At 40.5% G+C, this 20,329-nt stretch overlaps 1 protein-coding gene across 1 annotated transcript; it reads right to left on the bottom strand.

Moving 5' to 3' along the window:
* Window positions 1-275: 275 nt before the first annotated feature.
* LOC110060285 (uncharacterized) lies at window positions 276-17,432 on the bottom strand. Its single transcript, XM_089297703.1, has 18 exons — window positions 16,864-17,432; window positions 14,914-15,124; window positions 14,388-14,504; window positions 13,409-13,638; window positions 12,613-12,811; window positions 11,344-12,298; window positions 10,264-10,524; window positions 9,463-9,590; window positions 8,496-8,734; window positions 8,078-8,170; window positions 7,546-7,600; window positions 5,562-5,814; window positions 5,022-5,142; window positions 3,946-4,007; window positions 3,376-3,467; window positions 2,701-2,813; window positions 2,044-2,251; window positions 276-1,099 (listed from the first exon to the last, which is right to left on the bottom strand). Exons 1-18 carry the CDS (start codon window positions 16,967-16,969, stop codon window positions 733-735), a joined length of 3,810 nt encoding a protein of 1,269 aa, XP_089153829.1. The 5' UTR covers window positions 16,970-17,432; the 3' UTR covers window positions 276-732.
* Window positions 17,433-20,329: the final 2,897 nt, after the last annotated feature.

Here is a 20,329-nt window from a genome sequence, read left to right on the forward strand (position 1 = left end):
ACGCCACAAAATATCGCAGACCTTCTGGATGTTTGGGCTAAATGAGCTTAGACATATTAAGCTTAATGCTTCTTCTTCTTCCCACAGAGTAATTTTCGGCAAATTACAAAGTAAATTTCCCTCGAACTAATGCGAAATTCGGAACGTCATGATCAGTTTTATCCCTTGTCACTTTCTTAGAGCTCCGAGCGGGCGTCGGTTCCAGACCTCGCACTAGCAGACCGCGCGCGTAATTAAAATTCAAAACGGCTCCGCCACAAACACAACACGCGCGATAAAGGTAGGTTGATCTTTTATTCATATTCTAAACAAATGTGAGGGCTCCCTGTGCAACTACTTCCGGTCTTCATGAAAGACTTCCGGTTTACGTAAGTTGAGATTGTATCTTAACAGGAACGTTTAAAACTTGTCTAAAAGATATCTATTTAAATCATCATTCAATACTTCCCTATGAATGGATATTTTACACAAAAATGCAAAATGTTTGAAAAGTTTCGTCATATTATGATCTTGATAGCGTTCTTCAGGCACATCCATTCAAACCTTTAACTTCATTACTGGTAATTACTCTCAACTAAATAAAGTGCAGTTAATTTTGTATTAAATCCCCATCAAATTATGTCCATTTGTCATCGACTGTCAGACTTATCTACGAAAAATAATTTAGCGAATGTGTTTACTTTCATATATTTTCCTCCAAGCAAACGAAATTCCAATTAAAAAAATACTTCTTTAAAAATACACCGACGATTTCCTCCATAGCGAAGCAGGATGTCGTTTTGTCCTCTCTGCTCTCGGCTTGACGCTATGTTTTCTGATCACGCGGTCTTCACGTTCTTTGGCTGTTAGAGCCAAGGTGCTACTCACGTGCTCAGGACTCGTCGAATGGCTTGGCTGCGGGCTCTCCGTGCCTCCACGCGCATGCGCTGGAGTGTTTCTGAAGTCGAAATTCTCCAAGCTGTTGTCCAGGAGAGTGGTGCCAGGCACATCAACGCATGCGCGCACAAGCTCTGGGTTTTCAATCAGTGTTTTAACAATCTCTGAGGGTTTCGGTCTCAGAGCTGGGTTTTGATGCCAACACTTCCGAAGTAAAGAGGCCCTATGAAAAACAAAACAAAACAAAATAAAACAACACAATTGTTTAAATCCTAAGGGTAAATTTCTTGAAGTTGCAACTTTCGTTCCTTTTGGATTTGGCAGCTTTTTTATCTATCGCAACTCGCGGCGGTCGTTACTTTTGAGTATAGGGAATATTTATACCATATGTTGGCCGATCTGTCTTTCTGCAACCATGTCAAATAAACATCGTCTTTACTATTTTTGAAAGTCCATGGGAGGGAATAGAGAATTTGAACTTCAACCCTACCCATCCCTTAATGATATTTAATAAAGGGTCAGTGTCTCGGCTGATGTGCCGTGGTGTATGGCCGAAAGCGTGCTATAAAATTGCTTTATTATCTTGAAACAGAACAAAAGATGCCAAAAGTGTAGAAGGGAAGAAATTCAGCTAAACAACAAAATATATGTATATAACTACCAAAATACTCAAAATTTCACCGGAGAGGTTGTTTTGACTTGTTGGCTTTATGTCTCAAATCAAGTTTGATGAACTGTATAAACTTCTAGCAGACTGAACATCACAGAATAGCACTCAGGATTCGACAGTTTTTACTGTAACGAGAGATTACACTGTTATGGAAAATGAAGGATCCCTTCAGGGAACTGAAAGATCTTTGTAATTAAGGAACTGAAGTATCCCTGAAATAACCTAAAAGATCCTTGCAGGGACCTGAAGGATCCATGCAAGAACTGAAGGATCTCTTGTCAGGACCTCAAGGATCTTTGCAGGGACATAGCAGGGACTTGAAAGATCTTTGAAAGATCCTGCAAGATCTTTGACGAAATGATGACGATTTGTATTATCCTCATCAATATCCACAAAAGATGCAAATACAGATCTTGAAAGATCCATGTTTAAGGATCCTGTCAACGTTTTTCATCAAGGAATACCATAACAACTCACAAATAACACGACCCACTTACATTTCCAAGCTCGACTGATGCGGTATTTCTAACGTACAGCCCTGCTCAACCTTCTCCAGGATCTGGGCATTAGACATTCCTTGATAAGGAAAGCCTCCGATCGTAGACAGCTCCCAGAGTGTGACGCCATACGACCAAACGTCAGTACACGGAGTGAATAAGCCCTCTCTAATGGACTCTGGTGACATCCATCTAACGGGCAACATTGCTGATAAGCAGAGGAATGGGAAAGATTCAGTAGCGTGTAAGTCATAGTTAAGTTGCATAACTGTATGGACAACCATTCTCTTACAATTCTTGTGTATTTTAGCTAATCAGAATACTCCTGAGCCTGTTATCAGGCGTACACAGTCTCGACTTTGTCTAGTCTCCAAATTGCTCGGTCAGTGAATGGCCCGTGGCTTTTAATCACTGGCTGACGAAACTGAAAACAAGGATGTGTGATTCTAACGTATGATCCGGACCGTCACGTGTATTAGAGAGTACAGTACAATGCTGTTGTAGCCACGTGGTGTTCCGTTGACGTTGTATGCGAGTGCATTGGGGTATTTCATTGTTTGAGGTACCAATTCACATATAGCTAGTAACGTTGGAAGCTCCTTTTATTTTATTTTGGTTTTCTTGAAGTCAGACCAATCTATAACAGTAACTCCTAACCTTTTCGTTGAAACCTGTAGTAATCATTTTGTTGTAGAGTCCGTGCCAGTCCAAAATCTCCAATCTTGATTGCGTTTCCAAAGCCCACCATGCAGTTTCGTAAAGCGAGATCCCTGAAAAACAATGCATGGTGGAAAAGCAAGGTAAAGTCTGCATACGAGCCAAGTGGCCCGTCAGGACGGAACATGAAGCGATAAGGAATATTTCTACTTCTCCCTGGATGGAATGCTAGTCCATCCCAGGGTCACCCCTAAATTCACCAGTACCCCTTTATACACCTGGGTGGGGAGAGGCTCTGAGAGTAAAGTGTCTTGCCCAAGAACACAACACAATGTTCCCGGCCTCGAACCCGGACCGCTCTCTATCCGGAGACGAGCGCACTAACCATGAGGCCACCGCGTCTCCACATGGTAGGAAAGGCGTCATCATTTTTCTTAGGGTACTTAGGCAAAGAGAAATGCAAGAAAAACGGCCGATTAAACATAAGCACTGATAATGACTTGAATTCTTTGCATAAAGAAACGCCTGATCTTCGTAAACTGCGAAGTGGTTGAATCTGGAAGAAACGAGTGGCCAGCGAGCGAGAAAACGAGGAAAACAAGTCATCTAAAGTCGTCTTTATCGCTCTTAACCCGTTTTAACGTGTCTTAGCCTAGCAAGTAAAAAACATCTCACCTGTGAACAAATTTCATATCTGTAATGTACTGAAGCCCGCGAGCTATGTCCAGCGCCATACTCGTCAGCCTTCGAGGTGTGACATCATCTGCCTACGAAAATGAGGTTAAGGCGCATGTCAGTACGGAAGTGTGTGTTAATAACTTTAAGTGATTAAAGGTTCTGATGAAACTAAACCAAAAAAATTGTGGCCAATGACAAACGCAGCTATTGGACGAGTGAACCAATCAGAACTCTAAATGCAGTCGGTAAAACCAAGTCGCGCTTGGTGTGGGTTTTGTTCCTGATTGCTTAAAAACACAATAGCATACCGCATTTCGTCTTACCTTACCTTACCTCACATTACCATTGGTGGATGCATGCAGTTTTTTACCATGCAATTACAGTATTTGACGATTACACGACCAAAGCAAAAGACAGTTGCCGAGATATATATCCAGGTACTTCTGAATGGGTTTGTGCTAGGGTGCTTCCAAGCCTCAATAGGGTATCAAAGGTAAGCTTCAAGTTCGAATTTAATGGGAAATTATTATATTTCCTTTTTGTCCTTCATTTTAGGCTTAAGCTTACCTCTGGAGACCCCTGCTGATCCACTAAGCGACGTCGTGCTAGGAGAAAGCTCTTCAAGTCACCTGGAAAAACAAAAAGTGCGAGTCTGAACCCCGGGGCTATTCAACAAAGTTTTCTACGAGGAGGTTCTGCCCCGAGATCCAAACCCTTGCTGTTGTAGATTCCATTTTTGACAGAAAAGGTAACCTTGTTATGTACCTCCGATAGAAAATGGTAACCCTATTACACACCTGTGGAGGTGCGGTGGCCTAACTCGTCTGCAGACGCACACATTGCATTAATTTTTGACACCCTTGGACGAGCGGCGTCACCCTAATATGCTGTGATTCGTCAGCCGTTAGTTGCGTCTGTTCGAGACATTTGAAACGCCTTTCAAATACCTACCCCTCTCAGTAATTCAGCTCGAAAAATCCCTACTCTTTCATATACGTACCTCCAGCCTAAAATACGTACCCCTTTCGGGCGGACTCCGCACCCCGTGTACAGTTTACTGTAGGGGTACGCCCAAGGGGACTTGAACCAACAGAACGTTAACATTTAGCTCTTGTTAACCGAACAGCAGGTCTGTATGGGAGAATCTTGACCGACGTCGTGAGTATAGACCGAACGTAGTGAGGTCTGTACCCACGACCGAGGTCAAGATTCTCCCTTACAGACCGACTAAGCTGTTTATTATATGGCAAACAAGAAAAATTTAATTCGTGTAATGTAACTGGTTTGAACTAGCTGACATTATGATTAAGAACGGCGATGAGCTGAACTTGAAACTGCCAAAGTTTGCAGTTTGCTCGTTGTCTTTACTTTTTTTCTCATCAGGTTTTTTGACACTTCCAGTAATATTTTTAGAAGATAGATAGAAGAAATTAAAATTGTCAATATCCTTGTATTTTAGTTTGCAACTTTTTCACTGCAAAACATTACCGGTCTAGATGCCCGTCTAGATGGGAAAATCTAGACCGCGGTCAATATCGATTACAGCCAATCAAATTCATGAATTTGGCAGTCCCCAGTCCTTGTGAGACACAGCCATATAATAAACACACGTCAAAATCAGGATGGTTTAGGTAGATTCGTACCGTGAATCATAAGTTCCATAATAATATATACTGGTTCGCCTGTGGTGCATACCCCAAGGAGTTTAACAAGATTGGGATGAGATAACAGCTTCATTTTATCTGCTTCACTAAGAAATTCTACCTGAGAAGAGAAAAAAAAGATAAATGAGTGAGAAAATGTATAGGTAGATGGAATCCAGTCTTCGCCTAGAAATGAGTTGCAATTTTCGTGAGATCGAGGGTTAGACAAGCTGCCACACTCATCTTTTGGGTGCGTGTAAAAGAACAGTTGTAAAATCTTTGAATATATTTGTAGTGAAGCAGTTCGAACTATGATCCCAGATAAGCTTCAACTTTGATTTAAATTTTATTTAGGTAACGATCTGTCTTATTTTCTTTCTGCCCTTCATTTTAGGTTAGACTTAAGCGCAACTCAAACTGTGACTTACACGCTTCTTATCAACCTGAATAAAACCTGGGATAACATTGAATCCTATGATCGGCTTTTGAACAACGGAAAATTATACATTTACTCTCACTTCTTTTAAAAGAAACGCCAACCTTATCTTCAATTGTTGCTCCAACTCTGAGAGTTTTGACAGCTACTGGGACCGAGACGGCAGATCCCATGAGTCCCAGGCCTTCACCGCCAAACACTGCTCCAAAGGCTCCCTCGCCCAGCTTTCTGTTTAAAATGAGTTTTTCTCTCGGTATTTCCCACTCATCCAAGGTGAATATGGAGCCTGTGAAGTTAGAATCTAGCAGACCGAGCTCACGCAGACGATTTTTAGTGTTGCGGTACTTTGAAGAATATCTGATGAAAAGAAAAATGGTCACCATGTTAAAATGTCAACAACAACAACAACAACCATTTATTTGTACTCACAATTTATAAAATAATTACAATAAACGTTAAATTAGTATAGAGTACTGCCTGCCCAAAATAACCAAAAGGGCAAAAAGAATGGGCAGACATTAAGTTACATAGATTATTTATACAGTTATCGGACGGTAACACACTTACACACACACTCACAAATATAAAGATACAAACAGAATGGAAACTTACAGCGGAACAGAATATATCCTTATGAATTAATTAAAATAATTGTAATGTTTAAATAAATATGAATCAAGTGAATGTATCACGTGAGGACGACCTTGAGATTTGATTGGCTGATTTGTTTGTTTTGGTTTAAGGTTATCACTATTCTGGGCCACGTTTGTATGATTAGTTTTGCATAGCTTCCTACCAGTTCTCTCTTTAAAAGTTGTCTACCCTTGGTTTAGGCAGCCTCACACGTTTTGTCTAGTCACATTCCAAAGATTTCTCTCCAAATTACGGATGTTTGTAACGGGAAATTGTTTAGGTCCATTTCATGATCAGTCGGTGTGCGCCACAGCTGGGCAAAGCATGCAGCTGTGTAAATTGGTGTGAGATCTCATCATGCTTCTACACTTAAGGCGGGACTTAACCTAAAATTCTGAAAGAAATTCGAAGTTTTGTTTTTTGCGGAACCGTTGAATCTTAAGGTATTGAAGTTTTATTTTGACAAGTACTTTTACTGAAAGTTTAAAGCTCGTTTTCTCAAAACGAGTTATTTTCGCCTTCTAGAAAAGATATCTTGAGAAGGATTTATTCAATTGAGCCAAAATTTTCAGGATTTGTTGTTCTGAGTACGTTCTGTGGGATAAGCACAGAACTTTTCCATTCAGTGCATTTGTCTTCTTTTGTAAAATGTAAAAATTATTCCTTTTGATCAGTTCTTGTAGGAGTTATCTTTTCTCAAGTAAGCCCTGGCATTCCCCAGCAGGTGGCAGATTTAATCAGCCGGTGTCAGGTTACAATATAGTTATAGGGTAAACAAATATTTTTTTCATAATCTTTGCTCTTTGAGCTTTTTTAAAATGCCATGGTCTGGAGTTAACTCTTAGCCACGAGAAAATGTTTGAAACATGGTGTGTTTTTAGGTTGTCCCACCTTAAGGGTAAACTACTCTGACTGTTGATCAATGTCTCCGTATTAATATTAGGCTTATTTAGCAAGAGAACGGGAACGTCACTTGACGACGGCGCGCGCAGTACAATACCCAAATACGGTCAGATGACGACTGCAGGGCGCGCGGAATAACCTGGATTCTGTTCTAATTTGACCATATTTGGGTATTTGTACCGCGCGCGCCGTCGTCAAGTGACGTTCCCGTTCTCTTGCTAAATCAGCCCAATATGTATTGATAGTAGCTGTTCTAGGTTTCACAACGAGAATCGTGAATTTGGTCTCATTCAAGAGGGACTAGACAAATGGATCCACGGGTCAATTTCGTGGTACCTTTCTTGGAATGAACTTTGCATCTATCTAGACACAGTAACTTCGAGTTATCAACACTGGTAGCGCTAACTCCGATCTACACCAGTCCCTCGTGGGCTTGTATTTATCATCTTTGATCTTTTCTAGAATACCATAGTGTCCACATGTAGAGCTAATTTGATTTGAAATTTGTCTTATTTTTTTAGCCACCTTCATATTCTTAACAATGAACCTCACCTTCCTTTCAGAATCCACACCACAAATATCAGGACTATGGACACAGATGCCAATGCTTTAAGTTAAGAAAAAAAGTTTGGGTAAGTGGTTATTGTTATAAAAAGTGTGTGAATATATAGAGATGCTATTGGGACATAAGTATCCAATGCAATCCTGTATTTTGTCGACACGAAGAAATGTGAATGTGAAGCAAAGAGTACTGGCGCAGCGTACAGTACAAAAGCACTCAAACTGTATCGAGCTTGAGAGCGGATTTGTCGAAAAGTAATTGGTTTTGCATTACTATTCTAGCAAAAGATTGATTTAAAAAAAAACTTGGGTCACTGTTTCATCCAATCAGAAATAAAACCAAAACCATTCGCAACTGGCTCGTACACGTTTTCCTGCGCTTCGCGTCAGCTACGTGTATTTACTTCGAGTTTTGATTGGTTCTCTGGATTGTCTTTGTCGTTTGTGATTGGCTAGAGTGATTACTTTGGTTTTTGGTTTCACGAAACTCAATTGAAAACAACTCTAATATGCTTGTACTTACCGATAACAACAGCAACAATGATAGCCACGTTACAAGAAACATCCAAAGCTCTTCTCAAATTTTCTACTCCACATATCGCCTTCGGGTCAGGTTCTTTGGGAGTATAAAGAAAGGGAAACAATTTAGATTCTCTCTTACTGCTAGTCATGAAGTACATGATAAGTCAAATCCTCCTCTATACCACTATCTGGATTTGTTCTCGGTAGTCCAGAGTTCAACTCCTTGACCACGTTGCGTAAATAGCCAACTGGTCTGCCTCCCATTATAGTTGGGATTTTTAGTACTTCATGTCCTATTTGCAATATTTGTTTATTTATTTACAGTATGCCCAATTAACTCAACATTGCTAAATAAAGTTATTTATTTTATTTTATTTCCATTTTTTAACGTAATCGAAAACAAAATAGCTAAGCCTTACCAGGCAAAAGATCACGTGGTACCCCTTCTGTGGCCCACGTGATTTTGTCGGGATCCCACTCCAGACCTCCTGCGTATGTTTCATTTTGTTCGTGGGCATGAACAAACTGACCAATAGCCACGGAGTGTGAGGCGAACTTCTGTTTGATGAGAATATTGGACAAACGATCTCCGTTCTTGAAGTGAACTCGTCCAGAGACTCCCAGGAAGTCAACTTCCTGAATGCGCTGACGGAACATCCTGCGAATATATATGACATCAGTGTTTTGAGAATATAAAACGCTCAATTCGCTTTTTGCCTTTACGCCGTGAATGTCTCTTTACCAGCTCAAGGGCTTAAATTTTGGCCAAAATATTACTAAGGGCCAGGTCGTACTAGAGCCAGTTTTGTACTTGTTTGTATAAGTAAGAAAACTGTCAACAATTTGCGTAAAACAAGTGCTACCCCCGGTTTCAAAAACTTGCTAAATTTTTTTCGGATTGTCAAGTTTCTGCCAATCTTCAAAGATATCGGAGTGCTGCCTCAGAGGCTTCCAAATTTTGGCAAAGTAAACAAGTTTGTTTTTCTAACTATTAAACTGTCATAACGTTGAAAATGTAATAGCGTTGAAATTGGCAAAGAAACTTGTGAAACCTGAGTGAGGACTGTCTCAGCCAAACACGTTTTAACCAAAATCAGTTGGCAAACTCTCCTTCTCTCTCCACACGAATTGAATGGCGTTTTCTCGCGTTCTTATTGGTTGCTAACAGTATTTGGATCAAGGACGGTTGGTTCTATTAGAACTTTGACTTCACTTTATTTTACACTTACATTTTGAAATTACAATATTAGCATAAAAGAGAAAAAAAGATACATATATAACAATTAAAGGTGGCAGTGGTATATAGTGGTATATTTCCATTGTTTTCATCCCCCTAGGAAGCAACGTGTTTATTCCATCAAGTGTGACAAAACAACTTCTACATACGTTGAGGTGGTATTGGAGTGAATTGAATCTAAAGCTGAGGAGTCATTCGTGAGTAGCTGGTCCAATGCTAAAGCGTACGTCCATATAGCGTCATGCGCAAAAGAGGCGTAATCTGACCATTCCTTACTCTGAGAAAAGAAGAAAGTAAACCATTTCAGTTTTCTCTACTAGAGGGCAGCGTTGTCGTGATAATAGGGAACTTAAGCATTGACAACGACGACGACGCCAAGGACATCTCATAGTAAAAAACGATTTTTTGTTTTACCTTTGAATTTCTTTTCTGTGAAGTGAAGTGAAAGACTTTATTTAATTTTCTAGTTACTAGATCTGTACAGTACGTCTATTGGTCTCAGAACTTACTAAAGCTAAATATGTAACGCCAGCGTTCGCTTTGAAACGAAGGTACAAAAAAATTAGCCGCCGTAATTCGCGTTCTCCAAGATATGCAGAACTTAATCATTTCACGTTGTTGTTGTGCAGAGGACGGCAAAGAAATGAACAAAGATTTATAACGGACGCAAGTAAACAGCTCTTGTTTTGCTCATTAAATATAAACTTTTTGTTTGGTGGCGTTCTCGTTGTCGTTGCCGTCGTACGTGGTTTGCTTAAGCTTTCTAAGCAATGACGACGGCGACGCCAAGGACATCGCCTATTAAAAATGATTTTTTTTTACCTTCGAGTTTCGTTATTATCGATATCTGTCCAGTACACCGATCTCTGTGTCGTTGGGGTCGGACTAGGCCCTAGGCCCTAGTCCCTAGTCCGTCGGGCTCGGACTGGGGAGATTAGACGCAGACTCACCTCCTTTTTTACAGTTGACAGGTAAATCTCCTTCCACTCCTGGACAGTTCCTCCTCCCAAGACGCTTTGTCCGTCATCTCCGAAGAAAGGAGATGACAGAGTGAAGTAGCCTTGCTCGGCGAACGACTTCAGTTCAGCGGTGGAACAAGGAACGGTTTCCGGTGCCGCGTGCTTGTTGCTATTATAGAAATCCACATTCCACCAATCAGCGTCAAGCCAGTCCAGTAAGAACCACACGTAACCTTTATCAGGGGTAAGTTCCTACAATGTATGTAACATCAGTTCATTGCAGTTTAAGAGTTGAGTTCGTCTTTATAGATAATGAACACTTGGGTCTCTGGTGATTTTTCAGCGGCATTAAATACAACGTTTTTAATTGTGGATATTATGACGATGCGACATCGAATCTGACCAGTGTAAGAATAAATGCTGGTGCATTAAATTACTTATTCCTTCGGGAACCAATTTTAAAACACATTTAATAACGAGGAATAAAACACAAATAGCGGTGATAAACATATTAAACTTACGCATTTTAATAACTTGACGTTTCGTATGCTACGCGACATACATTTTCAAAAGTGGAATAAAGACCGTTACAATTTTTGAAAACTATAAATGAAATGTAAGTAAGCCGGCTCTTAATGTAAACGTCAGCAGTGAGAAGCTGATACGTTATTAATAAGCTTAGGCTTTTATTGTTTTACTGTTAAGAAACAGATGTTTCTTAATCTCGTTTCCAGACCCCTTATTTACATTTCATCTATAGTTTTCAAAAATTGTAACGGTCTTTATTCCACTTTTGAAAATGTATGTTGCATAGCATACGAAACGTCAAGTTATTAAAATGCGTAAGTTTAATATGTTTATCACCGCTATTTGTGTTTTATTCCTCGTTAAACTACGATGGCCCAAGAACAAAAGCCTTTATGATACATTTAATAACATTACATCTTACAAATGAATGTTGTATTAACTAAACTCTCCTCTTCAATTATCCTAACGATCTTTAAACCCAAACAAGCATCTTTCGCACAAAAAAGACACACAACTAAGAACCACACATGTAAATAATCATACCTCTTTGTAAGCTTGGCAAGTGACTGCCCTGGTGGCTGCTGGGTAAGCATCCAGAATAATCACTGTCACTTTACTCTCTGCTACACTATTGACGTACGTTTTAGCATCCAGGTCCCCATCGGACGGCATCTCACGTGACAGCACTTGCATTCCATGTTTAGTCAGAAATTCGGTGCGAGATCTGACTGTGTTAACTGGGTACTTTGCTTCGCGCAAAATCGCGCAGTGTTTCCATTTAAACGCGCGAAAGACCGACAAATATGCTAACTTAAACTCGTCGATGCTCGGATTCGTTCGGAAAAACAGCGGAAATCGCGTCCTATCAGACAGCGACACGTCATCAGCTCCGTAACCCATTAGAATCGTGTTGTGGAATCGCGACACTTCGGCGATTGGAAGTGTGGCTTTGCTGCATGCAGGACCTACAATACCAATTACCTTTTGTGACTCTTCACGATTAAGATATCTCACATAAGCTGGAATAACGAGTTCCCTTCTACACTGAGTTGGAGCAACGAGCAACTCAAGCCTGCAACGATTCAAAATATTTATATCTTTGTTAATCTCCTTTACAGCCAATTGGGCTCCGACTTCAACTCCAGGACTTGACCAAATTGCTTTGGGTTCCACGAGGCTTGGAAACATCCCTCCAATTAGCACAGTTCTCTTGACGCTAGTTTCTGCTTGTATCCATGGCAACCAAACGTCACGTGACTTATTTAGCCAATGGCAGACGGAATCGTTTATCGACGTATTGTTTCGAGTTATGTTGATTTGTTGAAGTATATCAGCGATGTGTTCTCTTGTAAGAGTGATGGCCCTTACCAGTCCGTAGATATCTTTGTAGCGGTTCTGTATTTCTTTCCACACAAACTTACGCAGATCGTACATGGGAAAATCGCACCCTCTACAGGTTTCACTCGTGAGATTTTTCATCATATCATTCCAAGGAAAACTGAAAATGGAATTATAACACCTGATAAGTAATTTGAAAATCATTTCAAATGCACATGTTGTAGAAACTTTACTTATATGAACGACATTCTGAAAGAGCCAGACTGAAAGGTAGACAAAAAAGTAGCTTGCCACACTCTACTTTTGTCGATACCGTGGAAAACAACTGGTTTGCGCGCAAACTGTACAGACGACATTATACCCAGTAGAACAGTTCTATTGTCTGGTCGCCTCCTTTTCAACAACGCCTAAAAATATCATGAAGACGAACTATATTAATTGCATAGAGGGATTGGTAACGACCTTCATAATTACCTGCAGTCAGGGAAGGTAATCCTCCTGAACTTGTCCGAAGTTGTTAAAGGGTCTGGGTCCCAGGCGTAAAATAGCAATGGTTTCCCCTTTGCTTCGTTCTCTAAAACCTTGGCGTCCAGGCTCTTCCCGAGCCATGTCATAGACACGTTCAAATGAAGACTTGTAATCTGGCCCTCGACCAAAACCTCGCTGGCGTTATCTGTTAGATAGGGTTGAAAAAGATCAACTGAGACTGAATAATGCTTGAAATGTTCGAGATTGAATAGAGGGAACAAAGAAGCGCTTGCATAACAAGATTAATGCAAAATCGTATGTTGAGAAAAATACATGTCCTTAGCATGGTGCTGTTTGCTATGTTAGCGCCAAAATTCCCTAATATCCAAAAAAAAAGTTATTTTGTGGTATTTTTTTTTACAAATATCATTAGTTTTCACTTCAGCACTCCTTTCAGAATTCTTCATTTTGAATTAACTTTTTCACTCAAAAACATAAAAAAAGAACAAGCGCGAAAAAGCCGGGGTTCTGAGAGAGTTGAGAAACTGTGTACGCTAATTGGAACTCTCGTTAATCTCCAAAACACTTTGTCTTACGAAACAAAGTTCTTTACCTTTGACAGGGTTTCTTTGAATGTTGATAGTTGTATAACTGAATATCATAAGATCTTCCCATCAATATTCTAGTTCAGTCCCCCCTAACCAGAACTCAGAGCAGAAAGGTCGAGAGAAACAGGGCCCGATGAAGAGAAAAGCTAGGAAAACAAACATAAGAAACGGAAGAATACTCTCTGAATAAATACCTTTATGTCCAGCCAGCAAAGCAACACATCTCGCTCCGGTATGGTTTTGTTGAGAACACTGCGGAGGGTTAAACTCGTGTTCTATGCAGGCTTGACACGTGACCAATTTCGAGGCAAGGGACAGTTGCTGCAGTACTACAGGCAACTGTAAGGCTCTCCAGTGGTCAGCGGGCTGATGATGAACAGTCCACACACGGTCTGCAAAATCAGCGGTTGTATACCAACCTTGTCTGAGAAAAAAAACTGCGTACGTGAGTTGGTCTAAAATAGATTACTTAGAAGTAGGCCGATAATTTGACTGATTTGTAATTTGGTTTAAATTCTTTCGAGAGATGAATTCGAAGTTCCTCTGCCTTGTTTCACTTCCCCAAAGTAAATAGACATAATGTAGCTTAGCTCCCGTAGGGCAAGGGAGGGCGCTTATTAGGGGCGGGGCGCTCAATAGTTTTTGAACATGTCCATCTGAACATGGTATCCTGCAATGCCAGTGACAATACTTTAATGAAAAACAACAGAGACTTAAACTCAGGAAACTGTACTAGTAGAGGCTCTGATAACTGTACTATACTCAGTTGAGAAGGAAGACTTGACAATTCGTTCGTCTAATCAGTCTGTTTGACGTCTTGAATATTACTTTTCCATATGGGGTAATTTATTGGAAGGGGGCGCTTAAAACCGCGGCTCTTATCAGAAAGGGCGCGCTTAGTCTCATGCACAAGTGCCAGTTTCTTTTCACATAGATGCTGGCTGATTTCAAAACCCTGATCTCTTCTCCCTTGAACATTAAATATGTCCTTGGAAACAAAACCTATGATCCCAAAGAAAGATTGAATTTCAAAATTCTCAGTGATACTAACGAATTTTAGTAGCTCAAACAAACATGATACAAGAGGTTGATGTGAAATCTTTTTATTTACTTTAGGTCTTCTACGCGTTAAAACGGAAGGCTGAATTCATCAAGTGCTTGTCTCAAACCCACCTTCCCGTGATTCCTAATGATCCGGCGTCCACCATCTTTTGACTCTTCACAGGCTCTTCACGGTCAAATGGTACCCAGACCTCTGTGTCAATCATGACTTGAGGAACACCAGGAGTTCTGTTCATAGTATAAGACAGGTATGTTAAACAAAGCTTTAGCGAAATATATTCTGGTCCGTCCTGTTCACTGAGTTCAAATTTACCTTAACTATTCTGGCCACGAAACAGTCGTAGTAGCGTAATCGTCAGGAAATATGTCTTCGCTATACGATAATGAAGACGGATATCTGAATCGACCATGCAATAATTGGCATGGCTCATGAAGGTCTGTGTTGTGATTGGCTGTTGAAGTGCTGTACGTTCTTCGATCTACCCGTAATTGGCGAAAGATGCACTGCATTCGTAATTCTAATTCGCTTCTGATTTGCTGCAAAGATCGGGTAAACCATAGTCTAACACTACAGCGGAATATCCTCCAGTTCCTTTGCAAAAGAACAGAACACACTCAAAACTGGGCAGCTTATTACCTGTCGTTCCCACAACCCATAGTGACGTCACCACAGCTGCTCAATGGATCATGGGAGCACGGCACCAGCCTCACATTATCGTAACCCAGGCCCTCCTCTATCAATATCCTGGTAAGCTCCGCAGAGGCATGATGGGAAACGCGGTGACCATAAGAGATGGTCAGCGGGATCTCCTCTCCTTGAAAGGTGAATTCCTTTCGATGAAGTGGACCTGATAAAATAAATAAATAAATAAATAAATAAATAAATAAATAAATAAATAAGTAAATAAATAAATAAATAAGAAAGCTTCATGTATGGCCCAAGTAAAAATAAATTGCAACAAATCACAAATCCTTCTACGTCTCAATACTCGCATATAAAAAAAAAAAATCGGTTTTCATCAAAGTCACTCACACTTGGCGTATTGAATGACATACAGTTCGCAGGAAAGTCAAACCCTAGGATTAAAAAATAGCCCATTCTGGACTTGTCTGCTGTAAAAAGTGCAGCTACGGGTCGACAAAAGACAATCGATCTTTTCAATGTTTAAGGTCCAGCTTGGAAATTGTTAGAAGGTTCAGGAATCATTTTGCACGTAGCAGAGGGGCCGAACATGGCACGGCTTAGCTCTAAGTTTCCGCGTTCTTAGGACATTTGATATAGAGTCATTAAAAGATTTTCAAAAAAAAACTTAATCCCCTTCTAATGCTTCCGTTTTGAGTGTTGATTGGCGATGAGATTTGCCAGGCGAACCCTGGTTTTATCGAGTGCTTTGAGCATTCGTGGAGCAATACGACAATGACCAAAAATGGGTACACACAACGTATACTCAGTATTCCACCTGCACAAGCACAGAAGTGGTTTCTTGTTTATCCTTCGGTACAACACTCGGCAGTATTTGCAGCGTGAGTGCTTTTGTTTAGGCAGTAACCCACGATCACTTAAAAAAAAAAAAAACGCCTGATCGCATCAGAATTGTGGGTTACGGCAGCGGAGACTCGCGCGAATTCACTGACTGTCGCGTTATTTCCTGCACGCCAGCGGACCTCAGAGCAGGTGTGAATTTAAGTAATCTCACGCGCGTAAAATAAAGTAGAGCGAATTTATGGAGGACTTATGTTTGGGAAAAAAGTTAATTGTGCTTCAATGAGTCCGTAGACAAGCCCTCCGTACATTTGCTCTATTTTATTTTACGCACGTAAAACCATAATAATTTACACCGTTAACGTGCTCTGCGTGAAACTTCGCGAAACATCACTGGGCATTGAGATCTCCAGCTGCTGTTTATGTTGATATTACTCCTATAACCACGGTTTCCTGTATTCTATTTTAGTTAGTGATTTCTACGTTATCAGTAATACTGTAATCATGTTTCGGAACGATTGCCAATATCCACTAAAGATTATATAAACCCCTCGCTCGTACATCTACGCAATATCATCTTTTTCTTTCAAAGGTCGGACCGCGGAGTCGAAACAGTTTGTCAGTATATATATTCAGCTGATCAGAAACGCCGCCTTCGAGTATATTACAGAACAACGTTGAATAATTGTAAAGCGCAGACCTGCATACGATGCAATAGGGAAAAGGCACGGCGCGCGTAAGTGATAGAATACATTTATCTTGAAGAGTTCTAAGAATTCGCGTGATTTCATTTACAATGCAAACGCCGTAAACGAGAGAGTTTCATAATTTATTGTTATATTTAGTGAAGGATGCCGGCGTTAATTCGCTACGATACAAAATTTATTAGATAACGCAAAACTGATCTCTGGATGTGAATTTGCAATCCAAATTTTGACTGAATAGTCCTCGTTCGTGGAAGCCACCTAACTCCACTGAACCAAATTGCGTTGTTACATGCTGTAATCATTTACAATTCGTAAGGATCCATAAACGTTACACAGTAAAGTTTTCCTTTATGCGAAGTGAAATGTTATTACTTAAAATACACAAATCGTCACTTACCTGGCAAGTTGGTAAGGCATTTTCCGGTTGAAACGAGTCTGATTTGGAACCAAGTAGTGATAAAGAAACACATGAATAACGTTGGTAGACGAAACAACATTTTCATCACGCTGCAGTGCGGATTTGGTTGAAATCGCGCCAAGTAGGCTCCCTGCTGTACCGTAACGAAACCAATCTAACATTGGCAAACATCAATTAAGCAACATCAAGTCTGTAGATCATACGTCCAATTTGAATTCATTGATGAAAGGAAATGGTGCAATATGGATTGAAGTTGTAGTCCTTGAAATTCCGGCCCTGATTCTAAGGGAAGAAGTGTTTGACAGTTCGTACGACCCCTCAGGGCAATGAGTTCGATTCCAGTTCAAACGACCGTAACATCCGTCGGTGCGTTAAATTTACATTTTACTAAACCATAAACAACTGCATTCTTTTTCCCCTTTGTTCTTCTCAATAGAAACGAGATCAATTGAAACTTAGAGAGTGTAAATGAGCTTACGACCTCTTGCCCAAAACACAGCAATTACCCACTTGCCGCCTATAAGTTTATATTCTCTCAAAACCAACATGCAAATTGCCAACAGGTTGATGGAAAGCTTTTCTCTTTTGTAATGTTTGCTCCATTATTAAAACTCCGCGATTGGTTTTATTATGCATATCAGAATACGCTATTTTTATGCATACCGTAATTTTTCTTTATGAAAAAAAAAGACACTAGCTCCCTCATACGTGTTACAATAAAATCTCGATTTTCTGTATTTTTTTCTAGATAATGTAAAAACGGCAAATGGTTTGGCAGAAGTGATAGAATAGCGTCAATAACTGCGCCGTTTATATTAGAATGGAAAAGACAAATATCTCGCTTTATTGCAAGTAGTTAAGCATCAGCTTGAGCCGCTGAATTTATTTTTCGCTGTATTTTTTGTCGGCCAAAAGAGGCCTTTTCTGTGCACTTAAGGCTAATGCAAAGAAAAAATTATCAATAGTGTCGCAACAGGAAGTTCAAATGGAAAAAAGAAAAAAATCACTGCAGTTTCTTCTTCGTTGAGTGCTGTGTGAAAAGTTAGACACCTAAGTGTCAAAAATCAATTTTATTTCAAAATGCGTTCGCAATAAGTTTGCCTTGGGCCGACAAATGTCGCTAATGGTTTAGCAATAAAGGCAAATTATTACTGGTTCTTTTACATATTGACATGTGATGTGCAAATGTTTCCAACAAGGTCACAGCCGGGACTCATTTTATGGACTTAATTTCATTTTGATCATTTTTGGGGGTCGAATAGGGCGGCTTGAAGACGGCAGAGATCTTATTTCTTTGAACAGGTGCGATGGTGACGTTTAAAATCAGTTGCTTTACGAGCTGTGTTTCAGGCCCTCATACTTGTCAAGGATTTGGCTACTGAATAAGCACCCAAAACAAACCATATTAACTTAGTCCAGTCTCTCATTTTTCCTTTACATTTGCGTGTCCTTCATTCTGTTCTACCGTATAATCTCAACCGACTGAGATCCTAAATTGTTTTCAAAGCCATTTGCATGTAACTTTGGCGTACGGACATAGTATCTTTTATTTACTCCCAACAAGGAGCGATCCGAATTGATTTCTTCGCTCAGAAATTTTCTTGCAAATGTATGGGAAGACTTCCTATGCCTTGGAAGAAGCTTAGGCTACACATGAGCGACCTTCGAATTCAACGAAATGTCGAATACTGTGAAAATCGATCTGACAAGTGGATTTAATTTGATTAGGCAATCATGTTAAGAGAGCAGACCAAATCATCTGCTTAGGCTGTTCACAGTCCCCTATTTTTCCGTAAGATCGTAGATGTCGATCGTTGAGTCGATGGGCGGCCATCTGCTAGGCACGCATTGATTTGTTCTTTTAATGTTGGGTCACATTTTTTTCATATTTGGAGGGGGGCGGGGGGATTCTTATCGCTGAGTGTCATGATGGTTTACCAGAGCGTGGCCGCTTGAGTTTTTGATTGAACAGACACTCTTTGCCAAAAAGAATATTTAATTAGAGCAACAAAACAACTCATGAAGGAGGTCTTACTGAAATCCATTGTCTATCTCACTCGGTGGGAAACTCTACATTTCAGAAGAGATTTGTGGGATGCAGCTGGCAGGAATTCAGTTTCGCCGCGGTTTGTGAAGTACTTCGTGGCTTTGTGGGCCCCCAGCTTTGTTCCCATGCCGTCAGTCTTTTCTGTCTTTATCTTCCCCAGCAATCATTGATTTCCCACGGGTTGTATGTTTGAATTCAAGGGTGCATAGCTGACACTGGTGTTTTTTTCGTGACAAACACAGCTTTCTATAGACCTCTATATAACTGTGTGAATCAGATTGCGAGCTCAGTTGAGATTTCTATCGCGTGATAGTTCAAGAGGGTCAACTATCACACACAGTCTGAATCGAGAGCGAATAATCTAATTGTTTCAGTACAAATCTACTAGTCATTCGAACCTTTTACTAAATCCTCTGTACAGACACTTTAAAAGCGCAAAGAAGCGGCCTCCGGTCCGTTTTGTGAACAGCCGCACACTGCCAGAATACTCACTATCTACATGGTACAACACGTACACGTACACCAGAACAGACTGTGAGTAGCGTCAGCCAATAAGAAAACGGCATTCGTGATGGAGCGCTAGTAGATTTATACTTAAAACTGTTAACTCGCTACCTCGCTGCCATGCAGGCGCGGGTGTATTTCGTCGGAAAAGGGCGGGAAAACGTGGATTGCGGGACTGGATGATAAGGAATCGAAACAACTCCACACTCACAAAGCCGCGCCATCAGGAACGTACGCCTGAAGACAAGGTTGGACAACTGCACGGTGTAAACACAGTTCACGATAGCTGAGACTTGCTACAAGTGGGATCCACCAATATTACTGAGGACGCTCGGCAACAAGTTGCGGGAGGTGACGAGAATCTAATTTTTATTGGCTGATTCCAATTTGTGACTCCTTCCTAGCTACTCTTTTAACAAATGTAAACGAACTTTAAAACCTAATCGTTAGGCATGTGTCGGAAGACAGGACCACTGCACTGGCTTTGGAGGATTAAACATCTTTACCTAGCACTAACCTAAACGCTCTCATGCGACTCCAGCAAATGATTAGCAAAGCACTTGATACATCGAGTAGAACATTCAGCCTTTAAGAACTTACGCCGAAACAGGAAGTTCAGTGGGGGGCCTAAACAAGGTCAGTGGACAAACCAAAACATGACCACCGATGGCAGCTATTATTGTTAAAAAACTAAACCTCCGAGACAAAACGAGTAAGGAAACTAAGGACCTTGACAAGATACGGGTGGGCTAACCTTGAGCCGCAAACTATAACAAGATCGACACTTGATGAACTAAAACTAAAAATTAAGTAGCACAAATTAATTTAGCTTCTCAAGAGCGAGCAACTCGCAAAAGCGAGCGACGAAGCCATCAACTTTCGCTCAAGTGCTAA

The sequence above is a fragment of the Orbicella faveolata genome, unplaced genomic scaffold (genome assembly GCF_042242905.1).
Source record: "Orbicella faveolata isolate gen_17 unplaced genomic scaffold, um_ofav_v1 contig_3, whole genome shotgun sequence".
Classification (NCBI taxonomy): Eukaryota; Metazoa; Cnidaria; class Anthozoa; order Scleractinia; family Merulinidae; genus Orbicella; species Orbicella faveolata.

Bases quoted from the DNA above. Each gene is read 5' to 3' on its own strand.
- LOC110060285 (XM_089297703.1), bottom strand. From the start codon at position 16,969: ATGAAAATGTTGTTTCGTCTACCAACGTTATTCATGTGTTTCTTTATC. The intron at 15,125-16,863 runs GTAAGTGACGAT...TTATTTTATCAG, and splicing joins ATGCCTTACCAACTTGCCAG to GTCCACTTCATCGAAAGGAA. The intron at 3,468-3,945 runs GTAAGCTTAAGC...TCATTTTCGTAG, and splicing joins ATCAGCAGGGGTCTCCAGAG to GCAGATGATGTCACACCTCG.